The sequence below is a fragment of the Neophocaena asiaeorientalis genome, unplaced genomic scaffold (genome assembly GCF_003031525.2).
Source record: "Neophocaena asiaeorientalis asiaeorientalis breed wild unplaced genomic scaffold, Neophocaena_asiaeorientalis_V1.1 scaffold1058, whole genome shotgun sequence".
NCBI lineage: Eukaryota > Metazoa > Chordata > Mammalia > Artiodactyla > Phocoenidae > Neophocaena > Neophocaena asiaeorientalis.
Genome location: NW_020175496.1, coordinates 304,731 through 327,363, shown reverse-complemented (window position 1 = coordinate 327,363; position 22,633 = coordinate 304,731). Strand labels below are relative to the sequence as shown.

The window sequence follows — 22,633 nt, the reverse complement described above, 5'->3', positions numbered from 1 at the left end:
GACCCCCACAGGGTTTTCTCACTCCTTCTGCCATGTGAAGACAGGGAGAAGATGGCTGTCTATGAACCAGGAAATGGGCCCTCAACCAGACACTGACTGCCAGCATCTTAATCTTGGACTTCCCAGCCTCCAGACTGTGAGAAATTTCTATTGTTTATACATCCAGGCTATTGTATGGTATTCTGTTATAGCAGCCTGAACTGACTAAGGCGAGCAGTTAACTCCAACCTTGTTTAAATTGTTACAAAGAACAGAAAAAGAGGGGAGGCTCACAAACTTATTTAATGAGACAAGCATAAAGTTGACAATGAAATGAATGGAACAGAAATGAGTAGAGCAAGAAAAGAAATAATCCTGTAAATATATATCTCTATAAATCCCAGAGAAAGCACTCAATAAGTGTGGTCTGGGGCTTCCCTGGTGGCGCAGTGGTTGAGAGTCTGCCTGCCGATGCAGGGGACACGGGTTCGTGCCCCGGTCCGGGAAGATCCCACATGCCGCAGAGCGGCTGGGCCCGTGAGCCATGGCCGCTGAGCCTGCGCGTCCAGAGCCTGCGATCCGCAACGGGAGAGGCCACAACAGTGAGAGGCCCGCGTACCGCAAAAAACAAAACAAAACAAAACAAAAACAAAAACAAAAAAACAATAAGTGTGGTCCACTATTACTATTATCAGCCTTAGCATCATACAGACCCAATTCCACGTGAAACAAGTTGCTGATCCTCTGAGCTTCAGGCTTCCTTATCTGTAACATGGTAGTGATGTACAACACTGCCTAATTCAGGGCATTGTCATGCGGATTAAATGAGAGAGAGTGTATGTGAATACTCCTTTTATGTTGCTTGTTACTCAAGATTATATAAAATGATCTTTATAATTGTGGAGTAAGAAAATGCAAACACAACCACAAATACATACGTACATACATATAGACATAAGTTTACCTATTTCAAAATGTAAAACTTTCTTTTTTTTTTTGTTCAACAATACCATAATTATAGTTAAAGACAGGCTAGACCCTGGAGACAGTATTTGCCATATACATAACAGATAGTTATTGTCTACAGTATGTAAATACTCCCTACAGATCAACAAGAAAAAGACAACCCAGTGTAAGAATGGGAGAAGGATGAAAATAGGCAATTCACAGAAGGAGCTCAAATTGCTAATAAATGTATAAAGAAATACACACTAGTCATATCACCAGTTAGCACAGAAGTGCATATTAAAATGAGACACTTCTTTTTACTCATCAGATAGACAAAAGTTTTTAAGTTGGATAATATCTAATATGAGAAAAATTTAGGAAAATGGAATTTTTAGTCACTGCTAACTATCGTACAGTCAGTTTGTGGAAAATTTTGCACTCTTAAGTAAAATTACAAATGAGCCCAATTTACAAACCCAGAAATACCACTTCTAGTTATACATTTAAGGAAAACTTTTGTGTATGTACCCAGGAAAAATGCACGTCTCTCCAGTTTGCTATTGTTCATAGTAGCAAAGAAATGGAAATAATTTATATATTCACCAAGAGGGAATGAGTTAATAAAATATGAATATTTATATGCTGTAATATTTCATAACAGTTAAAAGGAGCAAACCATGAGAATATATATCAACATGATAGGAATCTCAAAAACATAGTGTGGAGTGATAAATGCAAATTAGGTAGAAATAAAATAAAACTAGTGAAGACTTCCCCCCTGGAAGAATGCCATAGAGTGGGAAAGAATGTGGATGTTTTTATGTTTGCGTGTCTCATCAATGTCTCCCAATTGGTGGAACAGAGACCGGGGGTGAAGTTCCAGGCGAAAGGGTGTACAATGCCCCTCTAGGAACATCTTCCCCACCCATGGTAACAGTCATTTAGTAAAGCCAGAACTGCTAAGCTTTGCCATCCTTTTCCCTCTGGCTAGGAACAAAGTAGGTGTATTTGTGGAAAAGCTGATTAAATAGGTCTCCCAACAGGCAATGCTGTCACAAACAAAAGAACAAAAACACCTACTTGAAAAAACCATTATAAATAAACACATTTTGAATTGGTGGTGATTTTTTAAAGTTGGTTACAAATTTTAAAATCTGGTTATTCTGTCATATTCACTCAATTTCTCTCAATTTGCAAATATTTTACTTTTACAATGTGATTGACAGGATAATTCACTTCCTGTCATGCTGAGCCACTCCCCTTCTAAGCTGAGCCTCTGAAGGGTCTGCATAATCAATAAGAATGGCTGAAGATCTGCAAATAGTGGCCTTCAACTTAAGCTCAGCAGGTTTGTTGAGTTTTAAGTTAGTGTATTTACGGAGTTTTCCAATCCTCAGTCCTCTCCCATTGGGAAGAAGTACGTTAGGAGAGAAAATTGGATTTAATTCTCCAAAAGGGAGCTATTTGAATGGAGGGAAATATTAGCAAACAAAGAATTATTTCTTCATAACTTGATTTTGATATCATTTCAAACATATGGAAAAATTGCAAGAAGTAGTGTAAAGAATCCCTTACACTCTTCCCCCAGATTCACCAGTTGTTAGCATTGCAGCCCATCTGCCTTATCATTTTTTCTATTTTTTTCCCCCTAAACTGCTTGAGATTAAGTTGCAGGCATCACACTCCACTAGCCCTCAACATTTCAGTGTGTATTTCCTAAGAACAAGGATATTATCTCACACAGTCACAATACAGTTATCAAGGTTAGGAATTTAACATGATCCAATACTAAAACCCACATCCATTTTCAAATTTTCTCAATTGTCACAAGGTTCTTTATGGCTAATTCACCCTACCCACACACCATCACCTTTCCCCGCACTGTAATCCAGGATCAAACTCAGGACCTCACATGACTTATCATTGTCATGTCTCTTTGGTTTCCTTTAATTCACAACAATGTCTCAGCTTTTCTTTGTCTTTCATCAAGCAGATCATGTAAGTGCATTGTTCTCACCCATATGGGCTGTAGCTTTGCCAGGCAAGGAGGAAAATAGCCTCTCACCTGCCCTCCCCTTCCAGCAGGGTCTGGCTGGTTTCTGTGTCTGGATAATCCACTGTGGGCGCAATGAGTTTGCCTCTCAGAAAGACAGCTCTTAATCCCCACTGGGTTCTCTGGGCACCAAGTCAGGTGCACTACCTGTGGCTTCTTTTCCCACGAGGTCTCTGTGACCAGTCTCATCGACTTAAAGGTCTTGAAGTCCTTCCGGATTCTGCGAGCGCTGAGGCCTCTGCGAGCGCTGTCCCAGTTTGAAGGAATGAAGGTATGTTCTTTAGATGGATGGGAGGAAAGTCAGCTAGCAGGGAAAGGCAGAGAAGCCAACTGCTCTTCTTGGGCTGGGCTTCCCTTAAGTTGCCAAGCTTTTCCTGGACTCCTTCCCATCCAGCCCACTGCTTAGAATTTCAGAGATGGAGAAAAGTCTAAGATACAGTCTTCACCTAGAAGTGCTTCTGTGACAGCCGAGATGGGCTCTGGCTTCCCTTCAATCCTAGGGTAGGTGTCCCATAAGTCTCGTAACACCATCATCAGAGGACACTTCTCAAGTGATCCTGTGGCAACAGAAAGGACCCATTATGTATGGAGCTAAGAGCAGGGCTTGCTGTGGGGTGTGGGTTCGGGGCTGGAATGTAAAGACGGGGCTCCAAGAAATCCAGCCCCACACGTTAGGCTCATCCTGGGAAGATCAAGAGCTTGTTGAGTCTCACACGTCTATTATATTTTTCTTCTGTTTTGCTTCCTTAAGGTGGTAGTTAACGCTCTCATAGGTGCCATACCTGCCATCCTGAATGTTTTGCTTGTCTGCCTCATTTTCTGGCTCATATTTTGTATCCTGGGAGTAAGTTTGTTTTCTGGAAAATTTGGAAGATGCGTTAACGTAACAGATGGAAACTCAGTTATAAATTACAACATTGTTGCAAACCGGAGTCAATGTGAAAGTGGAAATTTCTCCTGGTTCACCCTGAAAGTCAACTTTGACAATGTGGGAATGGCTTACCTCGCGCTGCTGCAAGTGGTAAGCGCTGTGGGTTTGTTTTTCACTCTGGGGAAAGAAACCTTAAAAGAATCATAAACCATTTCTCAGCTAATAAAAATACAGAGACTCTATTGAGATAAGAGAATCAAATCCCAGTTTCTCACATGGGAGCTAATGCCCTCTGGAATTGTTCCGCACCGAGCACCTCCAACCTTATTTTCTACTGAGCCTCAACCTCCAGGCGATATCCCATAAGGGTCTGGACCTCTCACTCTGTCCTAAATGGTGCCTTGCTCTCCTGAGCTCCAGCCAGAGAGGCGTAGAGCCTCAGATGCTAAGCCACTCCATTAGTAACAATTCCCTGTGGGAAGTCAGTCCCAGGTTAAATCGTGGTTGCAAGGTTTTGGACAGATAGTGCAAACAGATGTGGAATCAGGAAAGAGCCTTAATCAGGCTCTTTGCAGCAGTTGGTTCATAGCTTGTTTAGCAATTTTTAAGGCAGAAATGTTCTCTTGTTTTTAAACTTTTTGTCTTGTGAAAATGAAGAAAAAAAATCCAAGACATCTATCCTTGAATTTCCTTCTGCTGTTCTTTTATGCGGACATTCTGTCCTGGAAGGGTGGGACATTGTCTTAGGTACATCTGCCCACTGGACTTGCTGGCTTTTGTATGGCACTTGTCTGTTGATGGCAAGTCTATAATTACGTTCATGTTTCTCTGCTTTCATTGCAGGCAACATTTAAGGGCTGGATGGATATTATGTATGCAGCTGTTGATTCCAGAGGGGTGAGCTTGTGTTCTACCATGTTCTAGAGTGCTAGGATCAAATCAGGAATATCATGACTACATGGACAGCCCAGAACTTCCTGCATCATAATTCCAGTGGCCAGGATTCTTTGCCTTGTTTTCATTAGGACAAACACTATGAAACAGGGATTAAAAGGATTCTTATTCATCCTCCTATGAGTATTACATCCTAGCATGCTACAAAGTCAAGTCCTCTTTCTCCATACTGACCACTCATGTAGGAGGTGGAGCCAGAAGCAACAGAATCACAGGATGCCTTGATTTTCCTCTCTCACCTCCTCTTCAAGTGAGTGGAAAGGCAGAAGCCAAATTTCAAAGGGTACCTGCTCTTGACTGTGGGAGAGAGAACCTTAAGATTGGACTAGGTCTGAGCAAGAGACCCTTCAATGGCTCCAGGTTCCCCAGAGAATAAGGGGATTTCTAGTAATTGCCAACTGTCAAATTATAGTTAAATAAAAAGTGATCATGGATTCCCAAGGTTAGAAGAGTACTCAGCAAAATAGTCCATTTCTATTTCCCAGTTGGGAAAATTGAGGAATAGAAAGGAAGAGTGTTGCCCAAAGTCATAGTGAGAGCAGATGGTTGAATCAAGAATGGAATCAGCATTGTTTATTTTTTCCTACCATCACACACATATGTGTTATTGTTTGAGAGTATACAGAGTTGATGCCTGGCACATAGTAGATGTTCAGTACAGCTGGTAGTAGCAGTAGAGGTGATACGAATAGTGTTATAGTAGTAGTAGAGGCAATTTATAACAAAGGAAATATTTAAAAATATTAATGTGCTTATTTTTTTGTCTATATGAATATATGAACTTCACCTCAGTTTACCTTAGACATCCATCTGCCTTGAGGTGGAGCTAGGGGATAGGGAGGAGATCTTATGTATGACAGAAGAAGTGAATTGAGTGAATGATGGGTGGGTGGAGGTGTGTGGAGGTGTGCCTGTCCTGATGTGGTCCTGGGATATCCTAACTGGTGTGTGCTAGTATAATGACCTTTGTCTGTGTAGTCACAGAGCATCCTACTGTTCTCAAATATTGAAGCTGCAACTGGTGAAACCATGGGCCTTTCTCCTCCTTCAACTCCTCCTAGCCTCAAACACTGACTCTCTGCCATATCCTTCATACGGTCTCCTGGCTCAGCAGTCTACTCCCATCCCTTACTATGAAGCCCACAATGGCAGGCATATGGCTGTCAACCCCACGTCCAAGCCACGAGAACTAAAGAAGGTTCAAGAGACCGCTGTCTGCCCAATTATGCTACTCCAGTCTCTTAAGTCATCCTGCCTGCCCAACGTATCCCAGGCCTTCCCAGCAGTAGTTTTCCCTTTGAAAAATACCAAAGTTGAGCCAGAACACACATTCTTTGCTCTCCATGTTCCCCTCGATTTACTGGGCCCCAAGCCCCCTCTCCAAACCCAAAGAAGGGAAAATCAGGACACACATCTCACAGCTCTGATGTTCTCTCTCTCTCTGTTTCTCCTTCTGACAGTTCCCTGGGTACAAGTGAGGTGATCCTTTCCGTGTTCCTCTTTCTGTCCGAACCTCCCTCTGCAAGATGATTAGCCTGCTGCATAATCTTGTTTTCAATGTCAGATACTGAATATTAATGCTTCTTTCCATTACATTGTTTCTAGACTAATGCCTATCCTTAATTCAAACAAGTAGATGCTTCCAGCCAACTGGGACTAAGGTCAGGTACTCTTCAAGGCAAAAGAGAAAAATAATTGTTTCAAATATTTACCTCTAATACACTAGTCTGTATGGTGGGTTTTGAAAAGCAAGTATCATGAGTACATTCAACACATAACAGAGCTATCAACATTCATCTCTGTGTTTGAATGTGATCAGGGGAAAGAAAACAGAGATGCTCCTGCCACCTATCCCCAAAATAATACCAATGACCATGTGAAGATCTTGGACGCTTTTGGTCATGCCTTAAGCTAGGGGAGCTTGATTATAGTCCATTCTTGTCCATTCTAGAGCTTGATCATTCATCCACTCATTCAATGTGTGTGGAGAACCTACATGTCACAAGCTGTGCCAGGCACTAGGAATTCAAGAGTGACAGGATGCAAGCACAGGCTAAATACAGTAGTGAGCCCTGTTTGAAGGATACAGCCTTTCAACAAGGGTTGGTAGTCAATCTCCTGAAGTGAACATGTCCCTTCTCTGGTGGATATCTCCAATCTGGCTCCCTCCAATTATGTGTCCATATGGACATCCTAGAGACCTTTTCAAAGGACACATATGATCATGCCACTCTCCTCCCTCACAACCCTTCAATGATTCTCCTTTGCTTAGAAGGAAAAGCCTAATCCTCCACCACACCCCCTCCCCACTGTATGGTACCACTCAAGCTGTGCTGGGGGAAGCTGAAAGAGGAGAGAGGGGCTCCTTGCAGGGCCACGGCTGACTGGAGGAGGCTGAGTGGTTAATGCAGCTGCTACCAGGCAGTTAAGATGGCTCATGTTTTTCTCCAGTAATTGTTTTCTTCTCTCATTTAAAAAATCCCTAACAGGAAGGACAACAGCCAAGGTTTGAGGAGAACTCATTAATGTATGTTTACTTCGTAGTTTTTATCATCTTTGGCTCATTCTTCACTCTGAATCTCTTTATTGGTGTTATTATTGACAACTTCAACCAACAGCAGAAAAAGATAAGTATGGGGGTTGTCCTGATTTGGTGTTTTTACCTGTCTTCTCCAAAGAGCTTGAATGGAGCATAAATCTGTTCTAAATTGTTGTGCAAAGTAGCCTTTATCATCTGCATGAGAACAAAGAGGGAGCCTCCTGGAGAAGAGTCTTGAGGATATGGCTGGAAAGGAACTAAAACAGCTGGGTTTTATTAAATCATTGTTTTTATTCTCCACTCTACCCTCTTAAACAAAGGAACTCTAATAGAAAAATAATTACCAGGATTAGTATTTATGTCATATTTTAGTAACCTTTCAAGCGTACCTTGTTATCCAGGATAAAAAGAGTACAAATGATTCCCGACTGAGGATGGTTCAATTTACACAACTTTAGCTTTATGATGATGCAAAAGTGGTACTCAACTGAGTAGAAACTTTACTTCAGATTTTGAATGGTGATCTTTTCCTGGGCTAGAGATATGCAGTACAATACTCTCTTGTGACACTGGGTAGCAGCAGCCACAGCTCCCAGTCAGCCACGCACTCACTGAGGGTGAACAATCGATATATACTTACAACATTCTGTACCCATACAACCATTCTGTTTTTCACTTTCAGTACAGTATTCAATAAATTACATGAGATATTCAACACTTTATTATAAAACAGGGCTTGTGTTACGTGATTTTGCCCAACTATAAGCTAAAGTAAGTGTTCTGAACATGTTTAAGGTAGGCAAGGCTAAGCTATGATGTTCAGTAGGTTAAGTGTATTAAATGCATTTCAACTTACAATATTTTCAGCTTACAATGGGTTTATCAGGATGTAACACCATTGTAAGTAGAGGAAAATCTGTAAACGCTTTTTCAGTAAACTTGTGTCTTGCCTCTCAACACCCAAATCTCAGCAGATTTACTGAACTTACTTGGAAAGAAGATGGTTGGGGAAGAGACAGGTTGTTTTAGGGAGTTTTTTTCCCCATGCATTGTAACAACAGATATTTATTTTTTTGATTCTACAATCTATAGGAGCACTGTAGTAAATGTGGAAAAAAAGGAAGAGAAAAAGAATATTTAAATCACCCATAAGATGACCGCCAAATAATAACCATTTTAGATTAAGCCTCATCATTTTGGTACCATCTTTTCCTGTTACTTTTTAACTAAATATTTCTTTTACACCATTGAAATTATGTAATACTTTTAACTATCCTCTCCATTAGTTATGAGTTCATGTCATGAGATCATCTTTGTTATAAGAATTTTCAGGGCTGAATTTCATCCCATATTATGGATAGATCATAATTTGTTCTAATCATTCCCCCCACTCCCCTTTTTAAGGACATTTAGGGTCATTTCCAAATTTCTTGCTCTTCTAAAATAATCATGAACATTCTTAAAATTCTGTCTGTGTATCTCTGATTATTTCCTCAGGATAAGTTCCTAGAATTTAAGGCATTAAAGATATATTGTCAAATTACCTTTCAGAAATGCTGTTCTGGGTCCCATCCTTTTGCAAGATATGAAGATGCCTGTTTACTCTGTTCTAATCATTCTGACTTTTGTAATTTTTAATTATCTTTTCCAGCTCGATGGGTAAAAGTGTTATCTCATAGTTTTACATTCATTCATTTGACCATATATGAAGTTATACACTTTTTCACAGGTTGATGGCCATAAGTATTTCTTCCTTGAGTTATCTGTTTACTGTCTTTGTCTCTTCTTAAAATTGACATTATCATCTTTTTCTTATGTTTTTATATAGTAACTCCAATTTGTGACTTGCTTCTTACATTTTTGTGATGACAGTTTTAACTTATAGACATTTAGCATATTTATGAAGTCAAACTCTCAATCTTGTCCTTTTTGGCTTCTTTTCTTGCATTTATATACTGAAGGCATTTCTCAGTCCTAAAATCAGGTAACTAAATATTCACCTTTGGTTTTCCTAATTGTTTTGTGGCTCACTTTTATTTTTCTGTTGAACTTTTTAAATTCATCCACAGTGTATCCTGATACTGTTGAGCTTTCTTTGTGTCTGCTGGGAGAATCGTTCACGGTCCCAGGCAACTATATGGCTGCTGTTATTCAGGAGTGTACTATGTGGTGTCATCTCTGTAATATGCACCTACAATTTGAATGTCAGGCCTTGTGATTTTAGATTTAAGTTTACATTTGAAATCACTGTTTTGATCAGTCCATAGCGTTTTTGTTCTTTTTTGTTTTACTTTTTATTACAGAAAATTTCAAACATGCACAAGAGTATGGTAGAGTGAACCTAAAATATCCATCACCCGGCACAACATTTATTGATTTAAGAACATCCTTATGCCATCCATGCCCTTACCCGATCCTTCCACCGGATTTTTTATAGAGCAAATCACAGATATCATATTATTTCATTCACTGATATTTCAGAACATATCTCTTTTAAAATATAACTACAATTCCATTATCAAATCTAAAAAGTTTAATATGAGCTCTTTAAACTCGTCAAAAACCCAGTCAGTGTTCAAATTTCCTCCAGTCTTTTATTTTCTCAAAATCTGTGTTCATTCTTTCATTGATTGACTGACTGATATTAAAGTTTGTTTCTTTTCAAATTAGGATTCAAATAAGGTCCTCCCATTGGATGAGTTCCTTGCTCTCTGGAATGACAATATGTTCTAGGCCTTGTTTGTACCCTTCCTGCCCCAGATCTGGAATCAGCCATTTCTCTAAGTTGTGCTGGGAGGTGGTGTTCCAAGACAGTCTGGAATGCTTATTGTGATTATTTTGAGGCTTTTTCAGTGGGCAGAGCTACTTCATATTTAGGACCACAAGGAAATATATATGTGGAAATATGAATACTCATCATTCAAGTTCATGACTACAAGGTTTTCGCTTAACCAGTACATCTATATCTCCTCTTTTCCGCACTGAGAAAACTGGTTCTCATGGGTACAAAAGATGATACCTTAAAATTTTCCATAACTACTCATTTTATTTATCTCACAACACACACATAGGACAGTCTCATAATAATAGTATTAATACTATCATGATGCATAAGATTATTGAAGATACTTGTGTCTGCCAGGCATCCTGAAAAAACCTGGTTAACTTCTAGGGCTGTTCTTTTTTTCAATTTTTTTTTTTTTTTACTGTGCAAAATACTCATAACATAACATTTATCATCTTATCCAGTTTTAGGTACGTTCAGTGGTATTAGTTACATTCATAATGTTGTACAACCATCATCACCGTCCATCTCCATAACTCTTCATTTGTAAAACTGAAACTCTACATGCATTAAACAGTAACTCCCCATGCTCGCCCCCAGCCCCTGGTGGCTACCATTCTACTTTCTGTCTCCGTGATTTTGACCATTCTCAGTATCTCATGTAAGTGGAATCGTATAGTGTTTGTCTTTTCGTGACTGGCTTACTTCATTTAGCATAATGTCCTTAAGGTTCGTGCGTGTTGTAACATATTGCAGAATTTCCTTCCTATTTAAGGCTATGTATATACCATGTTTTGCTCTTTCAGCCTTCTTTTGATGAACAGTTGGGTTGCTTCCACATTTTAGCTATTGTGAATAAAGCTCTTATGAACATAGGTGTGCAAACATCTCTTTGAGACCCTACTTTTGATTCTTTTAGGTCTATACCTAGAAGTGGAATTGCTGGATCATATGGTAATATGTACAGTATACAAAGGTTCTAATTTCTCTACATCCTCACCAGTACTTGTTTCTGTTTTTTCGATAGTGGCCATTCTAATAGATGTGAGGTGGTATCTCATTTTGGTTTTGATTTGCGTTTCCCTAATGATTAGTGACACTGAACATTTTTTTCATGTGCTTACTGGCCATTCATATATCTTCTTTAGAGAACCGTCTGTTCAAGCCCTTGTTTTTGAATCAGGTTGTTTGTCTTTCTGTTGTTATATTTTTGGTGTCCTCTATATATTCTGGATATTAATTTTTTATCAGATACATGATTTGCAAGTATTTTCCCCATTGTGTGGGTTGCCTTTTTACTTCATTGATAGTGTCTTGGATGCACAAAATTTTTAAGTTATTATGAAGTCCAATTTGTCTATTTTTCCTTTTGCCTTTGTGTCATATCCAAGAGATCACTGCCAAATCCAGTGTTGTGAAGCTTTTGTTCTATGTTTTCTTCTGAGAGTTTTATTATTCTAGATCTTACATTTATGTCTTTGATCCATTTTGAGTTAATTTTTTTATATGATGCTAGGCACTGATTCAGCTTCATTCCTTTGCATGTTGATATCCAGTTTGCCTAGCACCATTTGTTGAAAAGACTGTCCTAGGGCTGTATATTTTTGGTCCATACTGGTGGTGTAAATTCAAACCACACACCCTCATCAAGGCAGGCTTGGATTCACAAATTATCAGGGAAGACTGGGTTTTTACCCATAGTACAGACTGAGACAGTGTTCTGGTTGTCTTCCATTGCCAACAGACAGGTTTGGTTTTCTTCTTCACCCTTTAATGGCAGCACTTGGAGAGCTCCAGATTCACACAGGGTCCTTGGCCTAACCCCACTGCCTTCTCCCCATGACCCCCTTGTAGTTATTAAATCCCAAGATTCCTGTTTTTACAGAGATTAGCAAATGCCGTTAGGCCAGCCATGGCTTCAGGACTAATTTACTACTCTTTCTTTTTGATCTCTCTTGATTTTCAGACGATGGAGATGTACCTTACTTTTGTGCAAGTTCAGCTATTTCTCTTTTTTTTAACATCTTTAATGGAGTATAATTGCTTTACATTGTTGTGTTAGCTTCTGCTGTATAACAAAGTGAATCAGCTGTACATATACATCTATACCCATATCCCCTCCCTCTTGCGTCTCCCTCGCACCCTCCCTATCCCACCCCTCTAGGTGGTCACAAAGCACCTGATCTCCCTGTGCTATGTGGCTGTTTCCCACTAGCTATCTGTTTTCCATTTGGTAGTGTATATATGTCCATGCCACTCTCTCACTTCGTCCCAGCTTACCCTTCCCCCTCCTCGTGTCCTCAAGTCCATTCTATTTGTCTGCGTCTTTATTCCTGTCCTGCCCCTCAGTTCTTCAGAACTGTTTTTTTTTTTTTTTTAGATTCCATATATGTATGTGTTAGCATACGGTATTTGTTTTTCTCTTTCTGACTTACTTCACTCTGTATGACAGACTCTAGGTCCATCCACCTCACTACAGATAACTGAATTTCGTTTCATTTTATGTCAGCTATGTCTTTTAAAGGAATTCTGTTCCATTTTATCCCACATTTCTAGATGTTTTACGACTCCCCCAACCCCAATTTCCAGAAATGAAAATCTGACTTCATTTTTCTATTCTTTCTTCCCCAGAAGTAAAAACATTTAAAGCTCTCTAATTTTTTTTTTCTTTTTCTGAGAATGGCTCTGGACAGATTTTTTTGAAATTTTACTAGTAGTGATATATGCATTCACATATTTAGGAGAATTTTAATTGTCACTTTTTAGGATTTTTTGTTTAAATTTTTGTTACTAATTTCTATTTTTGTTTCATTGTGGTTTGATTTATACAACTTGAAATATATTCAGTTTTTGTAAAGATTCTGTGGTTGTTTGCAAAGAATTTGTAATCTTTGTTTATATTATAAAAAGAGAAATGTAACTGATAAAAGTAACATTTTTCCCTTCTTCCTTAATTTAATAAACCCTATTTCCTTTCAGCCCTCCCCCAGAGTCTCTTTCTGCTTCCCATTGGAATTTTAGGAATTGTTGATGGAAATGTAATATAACTTTAAAACTATTTCTGAAAATTCAGAACTTGTTTCCAAAAATCCATTAATGATAATTAGCTCTCATCTTCTCCATATACTTAGGTGGCCAAGACATCTTTCTGACAGAAGAACAGAAGAAATACTATAATGCAATGAAAAAATTAGGATCCAAAAAACCTCAAAGGCCCATCCCAAGGCCTCTGGTGAGAGCAGTTGATTGATTCTAAACACATAGATGCATTAAGTGGTTATGAGGAACTCATATCTGTAGTGCCATTCTCCTTTAATTTTTAAATGTATAGACTTTACCTAAGAAGTCAGTATGAACCCAGGTACCACTGATGTACGGCTCAAGTCCTTCGGAAGATTAAACATTCAAATTCAATAGTAAGAGCTTGGGCAACAACTTTAATTTACCTTTTAGTGAGCACACAATAGCTGCTTAGTATATACTCATTGCAATGATGTGAATTTAGCAGTTAGTTTTAATTTACTCTTGGCCAATTGAAAATGTATTTATAATATCTTTTACCAACTTTTTCTGGTATGAAGTTGGGGTCATGCACACTCACTTCCACTTCACAAATACTTATGATAAACTTTCTATGTCAGGAACGTGCACACCTTTTCTGTAAAAGGTCAGACAGTAAATATTTTAAGCTTTGCAGGCCATGTGGTCTCTGCTGCTACTACTCAGCTTTGATGTTGTAGCACAAAAGCAGCCGTCGGCGATACAGAACAAATGTGCTTGGCTGTGTTCCAGTATAACTTGATTTATAAACACCAATATTTGAATTTCATATAATTTTCGTGTGTCAAAATTTTATTCTTTTGTGTTTTTCTCCCAAAAGTCATCCTGAGTAAAACCCATTCTGAGCTCACGGGCTACACTAAAAGAAGTGATGGGCCATATTTGGCCTGTGGGCCATATTTTGCTGAATCCTGCCTTACGAGATACTAACAGGACTGCTCTGTGCTTACAGTCTAATTGAGGAGCTGGAATTTGAGAGCATTAGATTATAAAGTAATACAACAGGCACAGTTGGTAGCTCTGACAAGTGAGTTTGACGGCTTTCAAGACAGGGAGGGTCAGTGGGGCCGAGAAGTCTGGGAAAGCAGTATGGAAGAGGGGCTTGATATCTGATACATGTAGAGGATTTGGAGATTTTCATTCAAACATGAGACCACAAATTATCAAAGGTGTGTTTAACTTCCTGCTATTCCCAGCAATCAGAACAGAGTAAAGTGTGTTCTCAGTAGTTATTTGTTGAATAAAAGAGCATGTTTTCAGGCATACACAAAATCCATTCCGCTAGAATTAAACATTTGTGTTGCACTAAAAATGTCTACAAATGTCAGGGCCAAGTGTTTAGAATTTATACAATGAAGAATTTTTACAAAAGGGTTAATGATAAAATTATCAATATATTTGGGAAATTTTCATCTGATGACAGTATGTGGAACTTCATTTTACCTAAGTCAGATCTAGCTTTTAAGTACCAAACTCACTTTCTAGTACTAATTTCACTTTGAAGTTCTTATTTGAACTTGAGCCAACAAAAAAGACAGACAATTTTTATTTACATGTGCACGCTGTGCAACAACCGATTCAGTACCAGTTGGTCCCAGATTTGGAATTAACTAAAAGACTCTTGAGACACATATTTACCAGTTTACTTCATGAAGGATATGAAGCCAGCAGTGCAGCACACAGCCGAACAGAACTTGCAGTGGCGTGGATGCAGCTTCTAGGCCTCTCCACTGCACTGGACATGCTAGGATGCGAGAGATGAGCTTGAAGTGGGCATGGACGGCTTTAACGAAGGGAAGCTGCCATCTCCATCCTTAACCATCTTTTATAGCTTGTTTGTTGCATGGCTTATCGGGGAGTAGGTGCTATCCCAAAGCCCTTCCTGCATGGCTCACCAATCAAGATTTCACAATGAGTGATTCCGACAGCCACGTACAACTCACCAGTTAATGCTGAACGTTTATCTTAACCTCTGTATTCCACAGAGCAGTTTTGCATGAGATAAACCCAAAAGCATATCCCCTGGTGTCCCTGAGTTTGAGCTAAGACTTCAAATCAGCTGTTAGCCCTTAACTCACAACTTTACCTCCCCACGGATTTTTTTAAAATCTCTAAAGTCTACATATTATCTTTTGGCCTTTGGAACAAAGGAATAGCAATTGCATAGAGGGGGAAATACAGCTGTTTTAACCTGAGGAGTGATGGATATTCTTTCTAGCAGTAAGAGCAAGAAATCTGGAATCATTTCTGATTCTACCTGAGGTAGTACCCCCACAAGGTAGCTTCATTAGTGGGGTTAAAAATTATCCTGAGGTATAGGAGTCCCTGTACATCTTAAAATGACATAGAATGTGTTTTGATCATCTACCACGTTTGGTAGCTTATACTTTTAATCTCCATTTTCTAAATATTAGGGTTGAACTGTAAGGCCAATGCTTACCGTTCCTTACATTTATTCTCAGCCTTCGTTCTGCTTCCCTGGAGAGCACCCTTAAAAGTATATTTTCTCCAGGTCCTTTCTGACTTCCCGGATGCATTCTCACATAGGAAATGCATTTGACATTCAAGTTTCTTCTCCAGACTCCTTGATAAGAGCTTTAGGGCTCCTGGAGCAAAGTTTGAAAGACACAAACTTACAGGTAGTATCTTACCACTGCCGTCCCGACCCTCTTTCTTTTCATTGCCCTTGCTCTCCCTGAGTGATATCATTCATTCTCTTGGTTTTAGTTCATATCAGTACTGGTGCTGTTGTACTCCACATCTGCATTCCAGCTCTCTGCCTGAGCTCCAGACCAATACCTCTACCTGCCCATGTCCCTCGGATGCCCCACTGGCACCTCAAACTCCATGTGCTCAGGACACATTCATCATCTCCCCCCAGAACTCCTCATCCCCTGTTCTCTGGTTGTTTGAATGCTCCACCAAGCAGAAATTATAGCCTCAGCCTTAACTTTCCCATAACCTACTCCATTCAAACATTCTCTGACTCCTGCTGCTTCTACTTCCATATTAGTTTTTAAACCTAAATGCTCATGTCTTTCTCCACTGTTACCACCACAGACCAACATCATCTCTTGCCTGGATTACCTTAACAGATGCCAGGGGTTATAAAGATGAATTCTTAGGGGGTCTATGAGGTTTCTAAATAGAATACTATATGTGTACTTTGATTAGATGATATGTAATATGAAATAATCTAATATATACATATAATGTAAAACAACCAGTGTATAGCCAAGTATGCCATACAATATCAGTGTCTGAGTTTGTGTTTAAGAAAAGTTTCCACTTAAGTAAAGAACAAAGTGGTACGTTATAGATGTTAAATTAAAGAAAATAGTGGAATAATTGAGTCATTTCACTGCGCATGGTAGATTAGACATGCAAACTTGAGTTAGAACCTGTACCAGAGCAATCAGCACATTTTTACTTTGGAGCAGGCCATCCATGTACAAACCAATATGCAAGTTCACCATCAGTAATAACGTGAAATAATCAGTTTTTCTGTTTCCATTTTTAGTAATCGTTGGATCAGAATCCCATTTATCTAGCCTTATCTTTAAGTGAACAAGAATTAAAAAATTGGCATTCAAGAATTGCTTGAATACAGAGTTTTGGTTAAGTATAAGATCTGATTATTCTGAACTGACAAATGGAGGCTTGGAGATGTTAATTCTCTTTTGTCCAACATAATTTTGTGAGCAGGTATTCTCTGCATTAGTATTATTGAAGTCAAAATACAGAAGCAGGTGAAATACAGAGACCGAACTTCATTTTTTATGATTAAATCCAACATGAGCTATCTTATTTCAGCAAAAACAAATCATCCACCACATCAAAGTTATGTTGTTACTAAAAATTTAATTAATTTACTTATTTGGTTTCAAAATGGAATTAAAGCTATAAGCCTACAACTTAAAATCAGTTATCTAATTAAATTTAATGAAATTAAATGAAAAAATATCTATAGAAGAATTTCTTGCCCTTTAAAAAAGGTCTGTGCATTTTCCAAGAAACTGCTTTAATTGTAAGAGAGGACAAATGCTGCTGTATGTGCCTTTTAATGTATGTGATTTCATTCCTACAACTCAAAATGATCTATGATTCCTTTTTTTTTTTTTTCCTCAGAACAAATGCCAGGGTTTTGTTTTTGACCTAGTTACACACCAGGTCTTTGACATCGTCATCATCATCCTCATTTTCCTCAACATGGTTAGCATGATGGCTGAATCATATGGCCAGTCCAAAGCCATGGAACTCTTCCTTGAGCGTCTCAACCTGGCCTTTGTGGTCGTCTTTACAACTGAGTGTCTCATCAAAATCTTTGCTTTGAGGCAATACTACTTCACCAGTGGCTGGAATTTATTTGATTGTGTGATCGTGGTCATTTCTATTGTTAGTAAGTAAAATTGGCAGCCAGAGGGGCTTTAATCTAAGAGCCAGAAGTAAACTTATAAATCTTATCATTTGGAATTATGTCCAGAGCGTCCACAAAGCAGAAAATTAAGCTTAATGTGATTTCTGAAAAAATAGATGAACTAATGCCATTCTCTTTGGGGAGTTGCTAGGAGATACAGAGTAATTTCCATTCCCTTCACTATCTACACAATTGAAATAGAGTTAAATAATTATGTGGATAATTTATTCAACGGAGGTAGGCAAAATTAAGATGACTTCAAAGTTTTTGTGGGGCTACCTGCTTTATCCAGGGAGTTGAGTCAAAGTTCTACCTTTCTTGTGCAACTAAAGAGCATTTCTTGTTTTAAGGATGTGGCATTTAGTTTCCATGTTTTTCCCTAGTTCAAAATCCGTGTTGATGTCAGATCACAATTACTGTGCACCCGTGACATTGCCAGGCCTTCCTGTACCTCCTCCTTATACAGGGCCTCCATGGCCCAGCCTAGATGGGGTTTGCAAGAGTGTGTCATAAGGACAAGTAATGCTTTATCTTTATTCTGTATCTCATGTTAACTTAAACCACAGTGGGAACTACACTTGTCTCAACTGCTTAGATCCCATTCACCAACCAGCCTCACTCTATAATCAGCATATTTTTCTTAACCACAGGCAGAAATTAACTATAAGATTTATGGAAGAAGAATAGGGAAAAAAGAGGGTTATTGCCATATACCTTTTTATAAAACATACACACACACACACACACACACACATCAACTTTGAAATTAAATTCTTCATGACTAAGCTATAAGATTTCACTCTGGGTTTTTGAAGTCTGATTTTAACTAAACTGATAATTTGACTTTTTATAATTGTGTAAAACTGCCCAGGGGCTCTTCTCATAGTTCAAAGAGCAATGAAGACAATGAAAACTGATTTCACAAGTGGAAGTTTTTGTGCTATCTCAGAAAGGATGCATTAAACAGATATGCTGGATCAAAATATTTTGGTTCCTATCACCACAGCAGCAATGCAGATGTTTCAGAGACCAAGAAAATGAATGGCATAGTTCATAGTCTGTTCTGGTTTCTAAGCCATAAAGTTTATGTAGATAAGGTTTAGTAATAGATCTTTCCACATGGTTACGGTTACATAGACTGTTAATCATTATTAGTCAATTCCAAGCATTATTAGTCATTTCCTGGTGAAATCGACAGCAGCAGTAAAGTTAGAAAATGATGACAGGATGAGTCTGGGGCAGCCCTGTGAGCACTTAAAGGGCTCTTCCTCCAATATGCAGAGAGCAGCTCATTCATTTCACTCTTTACTGACCTTCTGCAGGCAGTGCCAGGCACTGTAGAGTTCATGGAAATATCTCTGACTTCTGTCCTATGAACAACTGCTAAGCGATTGCAGCTACACTGCATAGCACTGTATAGCATCTTGTTCCAATGGATGAGAAGGTCCACACATTGAACCAAGTCCTACTCACCAATGTGGGCAGTATTTTCTATGTTTTTGCCAGTTGATCTGCCATCCAATCCTTAGCCTCTACATTTTCTCATGCTCTCCCCTGAGCTTTTAGAGAGATACAAAATGAGTGTGAGTCAAAGTTATTCTCTCTATGGGGTTTACAATCCAATTGAGGTATTAAGACCTACCACCTTAAGGGATCAGAAAAAGAGAAATTGATTGAACCCCAAATCACATGGTACACAAAAGAACTGAGCTCAGAGAAAAGACAGATTACTCTGGGCTTGATTACTCAAAGAAATATTCATGGAGGAGGTGGGCCTTAAAGGAGGGACCTCCTCCAGTTGCTGCTGAATTGGTTTGTAGTCAATTTCACATCTCACCAGAGTTGCCTGCCCAATTAGCATATGAATTAAACTTCCTTGATACAATCAGACAGTCAGTGAAGTATATCACCAACTAGTTCTCTTTAATCATTAGGCGATGGCAGGTAGTGTTGGCCACCCATCATCCCTAATGACCTTAGAGGATCCCCAGAGCAAGAACCAGGCCATGTCTTATACAAGGCAAGCATGTTCCAGCCATTCTATAATATTTGGGCCAAAATGTGAGTTGTTTTAAATTCTTGTATCACTTGATTGCAGAGCAGGCAATGAGAAAACAGGGTGACATTTTAGGCCAAATATTTAGCAGTCTGCAGAAACCTTTGCTTGAGATGCCATTTCTGGTGTATCTACAACATCAGAGAAACTGTCTCCAATTTAGTCCCTTAAGCTTTTTGAATTAGGTCTTCCAGAAGAACTTGGAATGAGCATACTGAAAAGATGAAAGATCCATGGCAGCTTTAGCCCAAAAATGAACATCCCAACACCACCCTCTCTCTCCAGCCCTGTCCTCGCCTGTAGCAGGCTGTGTTCAAATTCCTCTATGATAAGAACCTGTTTGTTTAAGAAGTTTTGGGCTGGGATCGTACAACTTCCACTGATAACTTAGGCTCAAGCTGACCTTCAGTAGCAGAAATTTCTCGTTGCATTCTAATCTAAACTCCATCCGTAGTTTTCCATTCTATATATACAATAAATATGGAAAACTTATATTTGTTACCCCATGAATAACTTTAAATGCCCAACATGGATAAGGTACTTCTAGTGCATACGATAACTAATAAAATAACCTGTCATAAACAGCATTTTATTTCTTTTCCTTGGGGGTCTTCAGTATTTTAGATGTCCTATCCCATCTAAAGTCCCATCTAAAACTGTACGAACCTTGGAAATTATTCTCCAACTTAAGGCACAGATATATATTTTCCCTGATATAGGTAAAAAAGTCTTAATTTTGTACATAAATTAAGAAGTAATGATAGAAAGTTGCTCCCACTCAGATTCAAGGCAGCAGAGAGAGGCTATGTCAGTCTGCCTGCTGGAAATTGATTGACCCTTCTCCTTCTCTTAAGGTACAGTTGTTTCTGCCTTGAAAACCCAGGCACACATTCCTTTCCCTCCAACATTCTTCAGAATTGTCCGCTTGGCTCGGATTGGCCGAATCCTGAGACTTGTTCGGGCAGCACGAGGAATCAGAACTCTCCTTTTCGCGCTAATGATGTCTCTTCCCTCTCTATTCAACATTGGTCTTCTACTCTTTCTGGTTATGTTTATTTATGCCATTTTTGGTATGAACTGTTTTTGCAAAGTGAAGGAAGAGTCTGGAATTGATGACATATTCAACTTCAAAACTTTCAAAGGCAGCATGCTCTGCCTCTTCCAGATAACCACGTCAGCAGGCTGGGATGCCCTCCTCAGCCCCATGTTGCAATCAAAAGACTCATGTAACCCCAAGTCAGAGAACTGTCACCTCTCTGCCATAGCCATAGCCTACTTCGTCAGTTATATCATCATCTCCTTTCTCATCGTGGTCAACATGTATATTGCTGTGATTTTAGAAAACTTCAATATAGCCACTGAAGAAAGTGAGGACCCTTTGGGTGAAGACGACTTTGAAATATTCTACGAAGTCTGGGAAAAGTTTGACCCGGAAGCAACACAATTTATCGAATATTCTGCTCTTTCTGACTTTGCTGATGCCCTTCCTGAGCCTCTGCGTGTGGCAAAGCCAAATAAATACCAATTTTTAGTCATGGACTTGCCCATGGTGAGCGGAGATCGCCTTCATTGCCTGGATATTCTGTTCGCTTTCACCGCTAGGGTACTTGGTGAGTCCAGTGGCCTGGATAGCATGAAAGCAGTGATGGAGGAGAAGTTCATGGAAGCCAACCCTTTCAAGAAGTTATATGAACCCATAGTCACCACCACCAAGAGGAAGGAAGAGGAAAGATGTGCTGCTGTTATTCAAAAGGCCTTTCGAAAGTACATGACGAAGACCAAGTGTACCTTGGAAGACAGGCCTCATTCACCCCTCCAGACACTCTGCAATGGAGACTTGTCCGGCTCTGGGGTGGCCGAGTGCAAGGTCCACTATGACTGAGCCCCTCACCTCCACCCCTACCTCACAGCCTCAGAGCCTTGCCTCCAGCCTCTGAGCTCCAAGGGGTCCACAGCTCAGTGTGCAAACAAGCAGTGGACTCACTGAACTAGCCATTCCATTTTTCTTTTTCTTGCTAAAAGAAATGGTGTTTCTGAGTTCACTTCAAATGGTTCTTACAGAGATATAAGATAAGGCTGCCCGACTATAACCACCGGTACTGTTTTAACCAGGAAAAAGACACCAGAATGGGCTGTAGAGCAGGGGTCTCCAACCCCCGGGCTGCAGACCACACTACCGGTCCGTGGCCTGTCAGAAACTGGGCCGCACAGCAAGAGGTGAGCAGAGGGCGAGCCAGCAAGATTTCATCTGCCGCTCCACATCACTCGCATTCCACCCAAACCACCCCTCCGCACCCCAGTCTGTGGAAATACTGTCTTCTGCAAAATTGGTCCCTGGTGCCAGAAAGGTTGGGGACCGCTGCTGTAGGGGACACTAATGTGAGGATTGAAGCACAGTTCAAATTATATCAAAAGAAACTAATAAGAAACAGAAAACATTAACATTTTAAATTGTGTTTTTCCAAATGTTCTTAAGTACAGTATCCAATACCTTTGTTTGATGTTTTCCCCTATAAAATATATGGCTTATCACACATAACTCTTCTGCATGCTAAGTGAAAATTCAAAACCTGCCAATAAATACTTATTGCAGATTTTTTTTTTAACCAGCATTAAACTTTTGGGGTTTATTTCAAACCTAAAAGCATGGTCATGACTTGTCAGTTACCACCGTATCTTTCACCAGCTGTAATCTCTGTTATATATTTCCAGGGAAAAATAAATAAATGAGACTTTCAGTTTGCATTTCATTCAGACACTACACTAAAAATCCTCTTGTTTGGTGGTTGTGTGAGTAGTGGTTTAAATGTGGTACTTTGCTTGGAATTAAAGGCAGGAGCCAGTGGTGTGCTGATAAGTGTATAACAATTGCTCTTCAGGAAAAAAAAAGCCACGATTTGTAGCATTTACTGATTTCTGTGGTGAATACTCCCAGCATGACTGATTTCAAGCTACCAACATGTTTCTGAAC

General features: G+C 39.4%; 1 protein-coding gene across 3 annotated transcripts in view; it reads left to right on the top strand.

Annotated features, from left to right (window-relative positions):
* The window catches only part of SCN11A (sodium voltage-gated channel alpha subunit 11), a 71,910-nt gene extending 49,512 nt beyond the window's left edge, over nt 1–22,398 (top strand). For all 3 annotated transcript variants that reach the window (XM_024768951.1, XM_024768949.1, XM_024768950.1), the window contains 7 exons: nt 3,150–3,251; nt 3,732–4,001; nt 4,695–4,748; nt 7,295–7,432; nt 13,257–13,361; nt 17,318–17,588; nt 20,517–22,398. In XM_024768951.1, the coding sequence (XP_024624719.1) occupies nt 3,150–3,251; nt 3,732–4,001; nt 4,695–4,748; nt 7,295–7,432; nt 13,257–13,361; nt 17,318–17,588; nt 20,517–21,544 (1,968 nt within the window). In that variant the 3' untranslated portion in view covers nt 21,545–22,398. The remainder of the gene's footprint in view (nt 1–3,149; nt 3,252–3,731; nt 4,002–4,694; nt 4,749–7,294; nt 7,433–13,256; nt 13,362–17,317; nt 17,589–20,516) is intronic.
* Nucleotides 22,399–22,633: the final 235 nt, after the last annotated feature.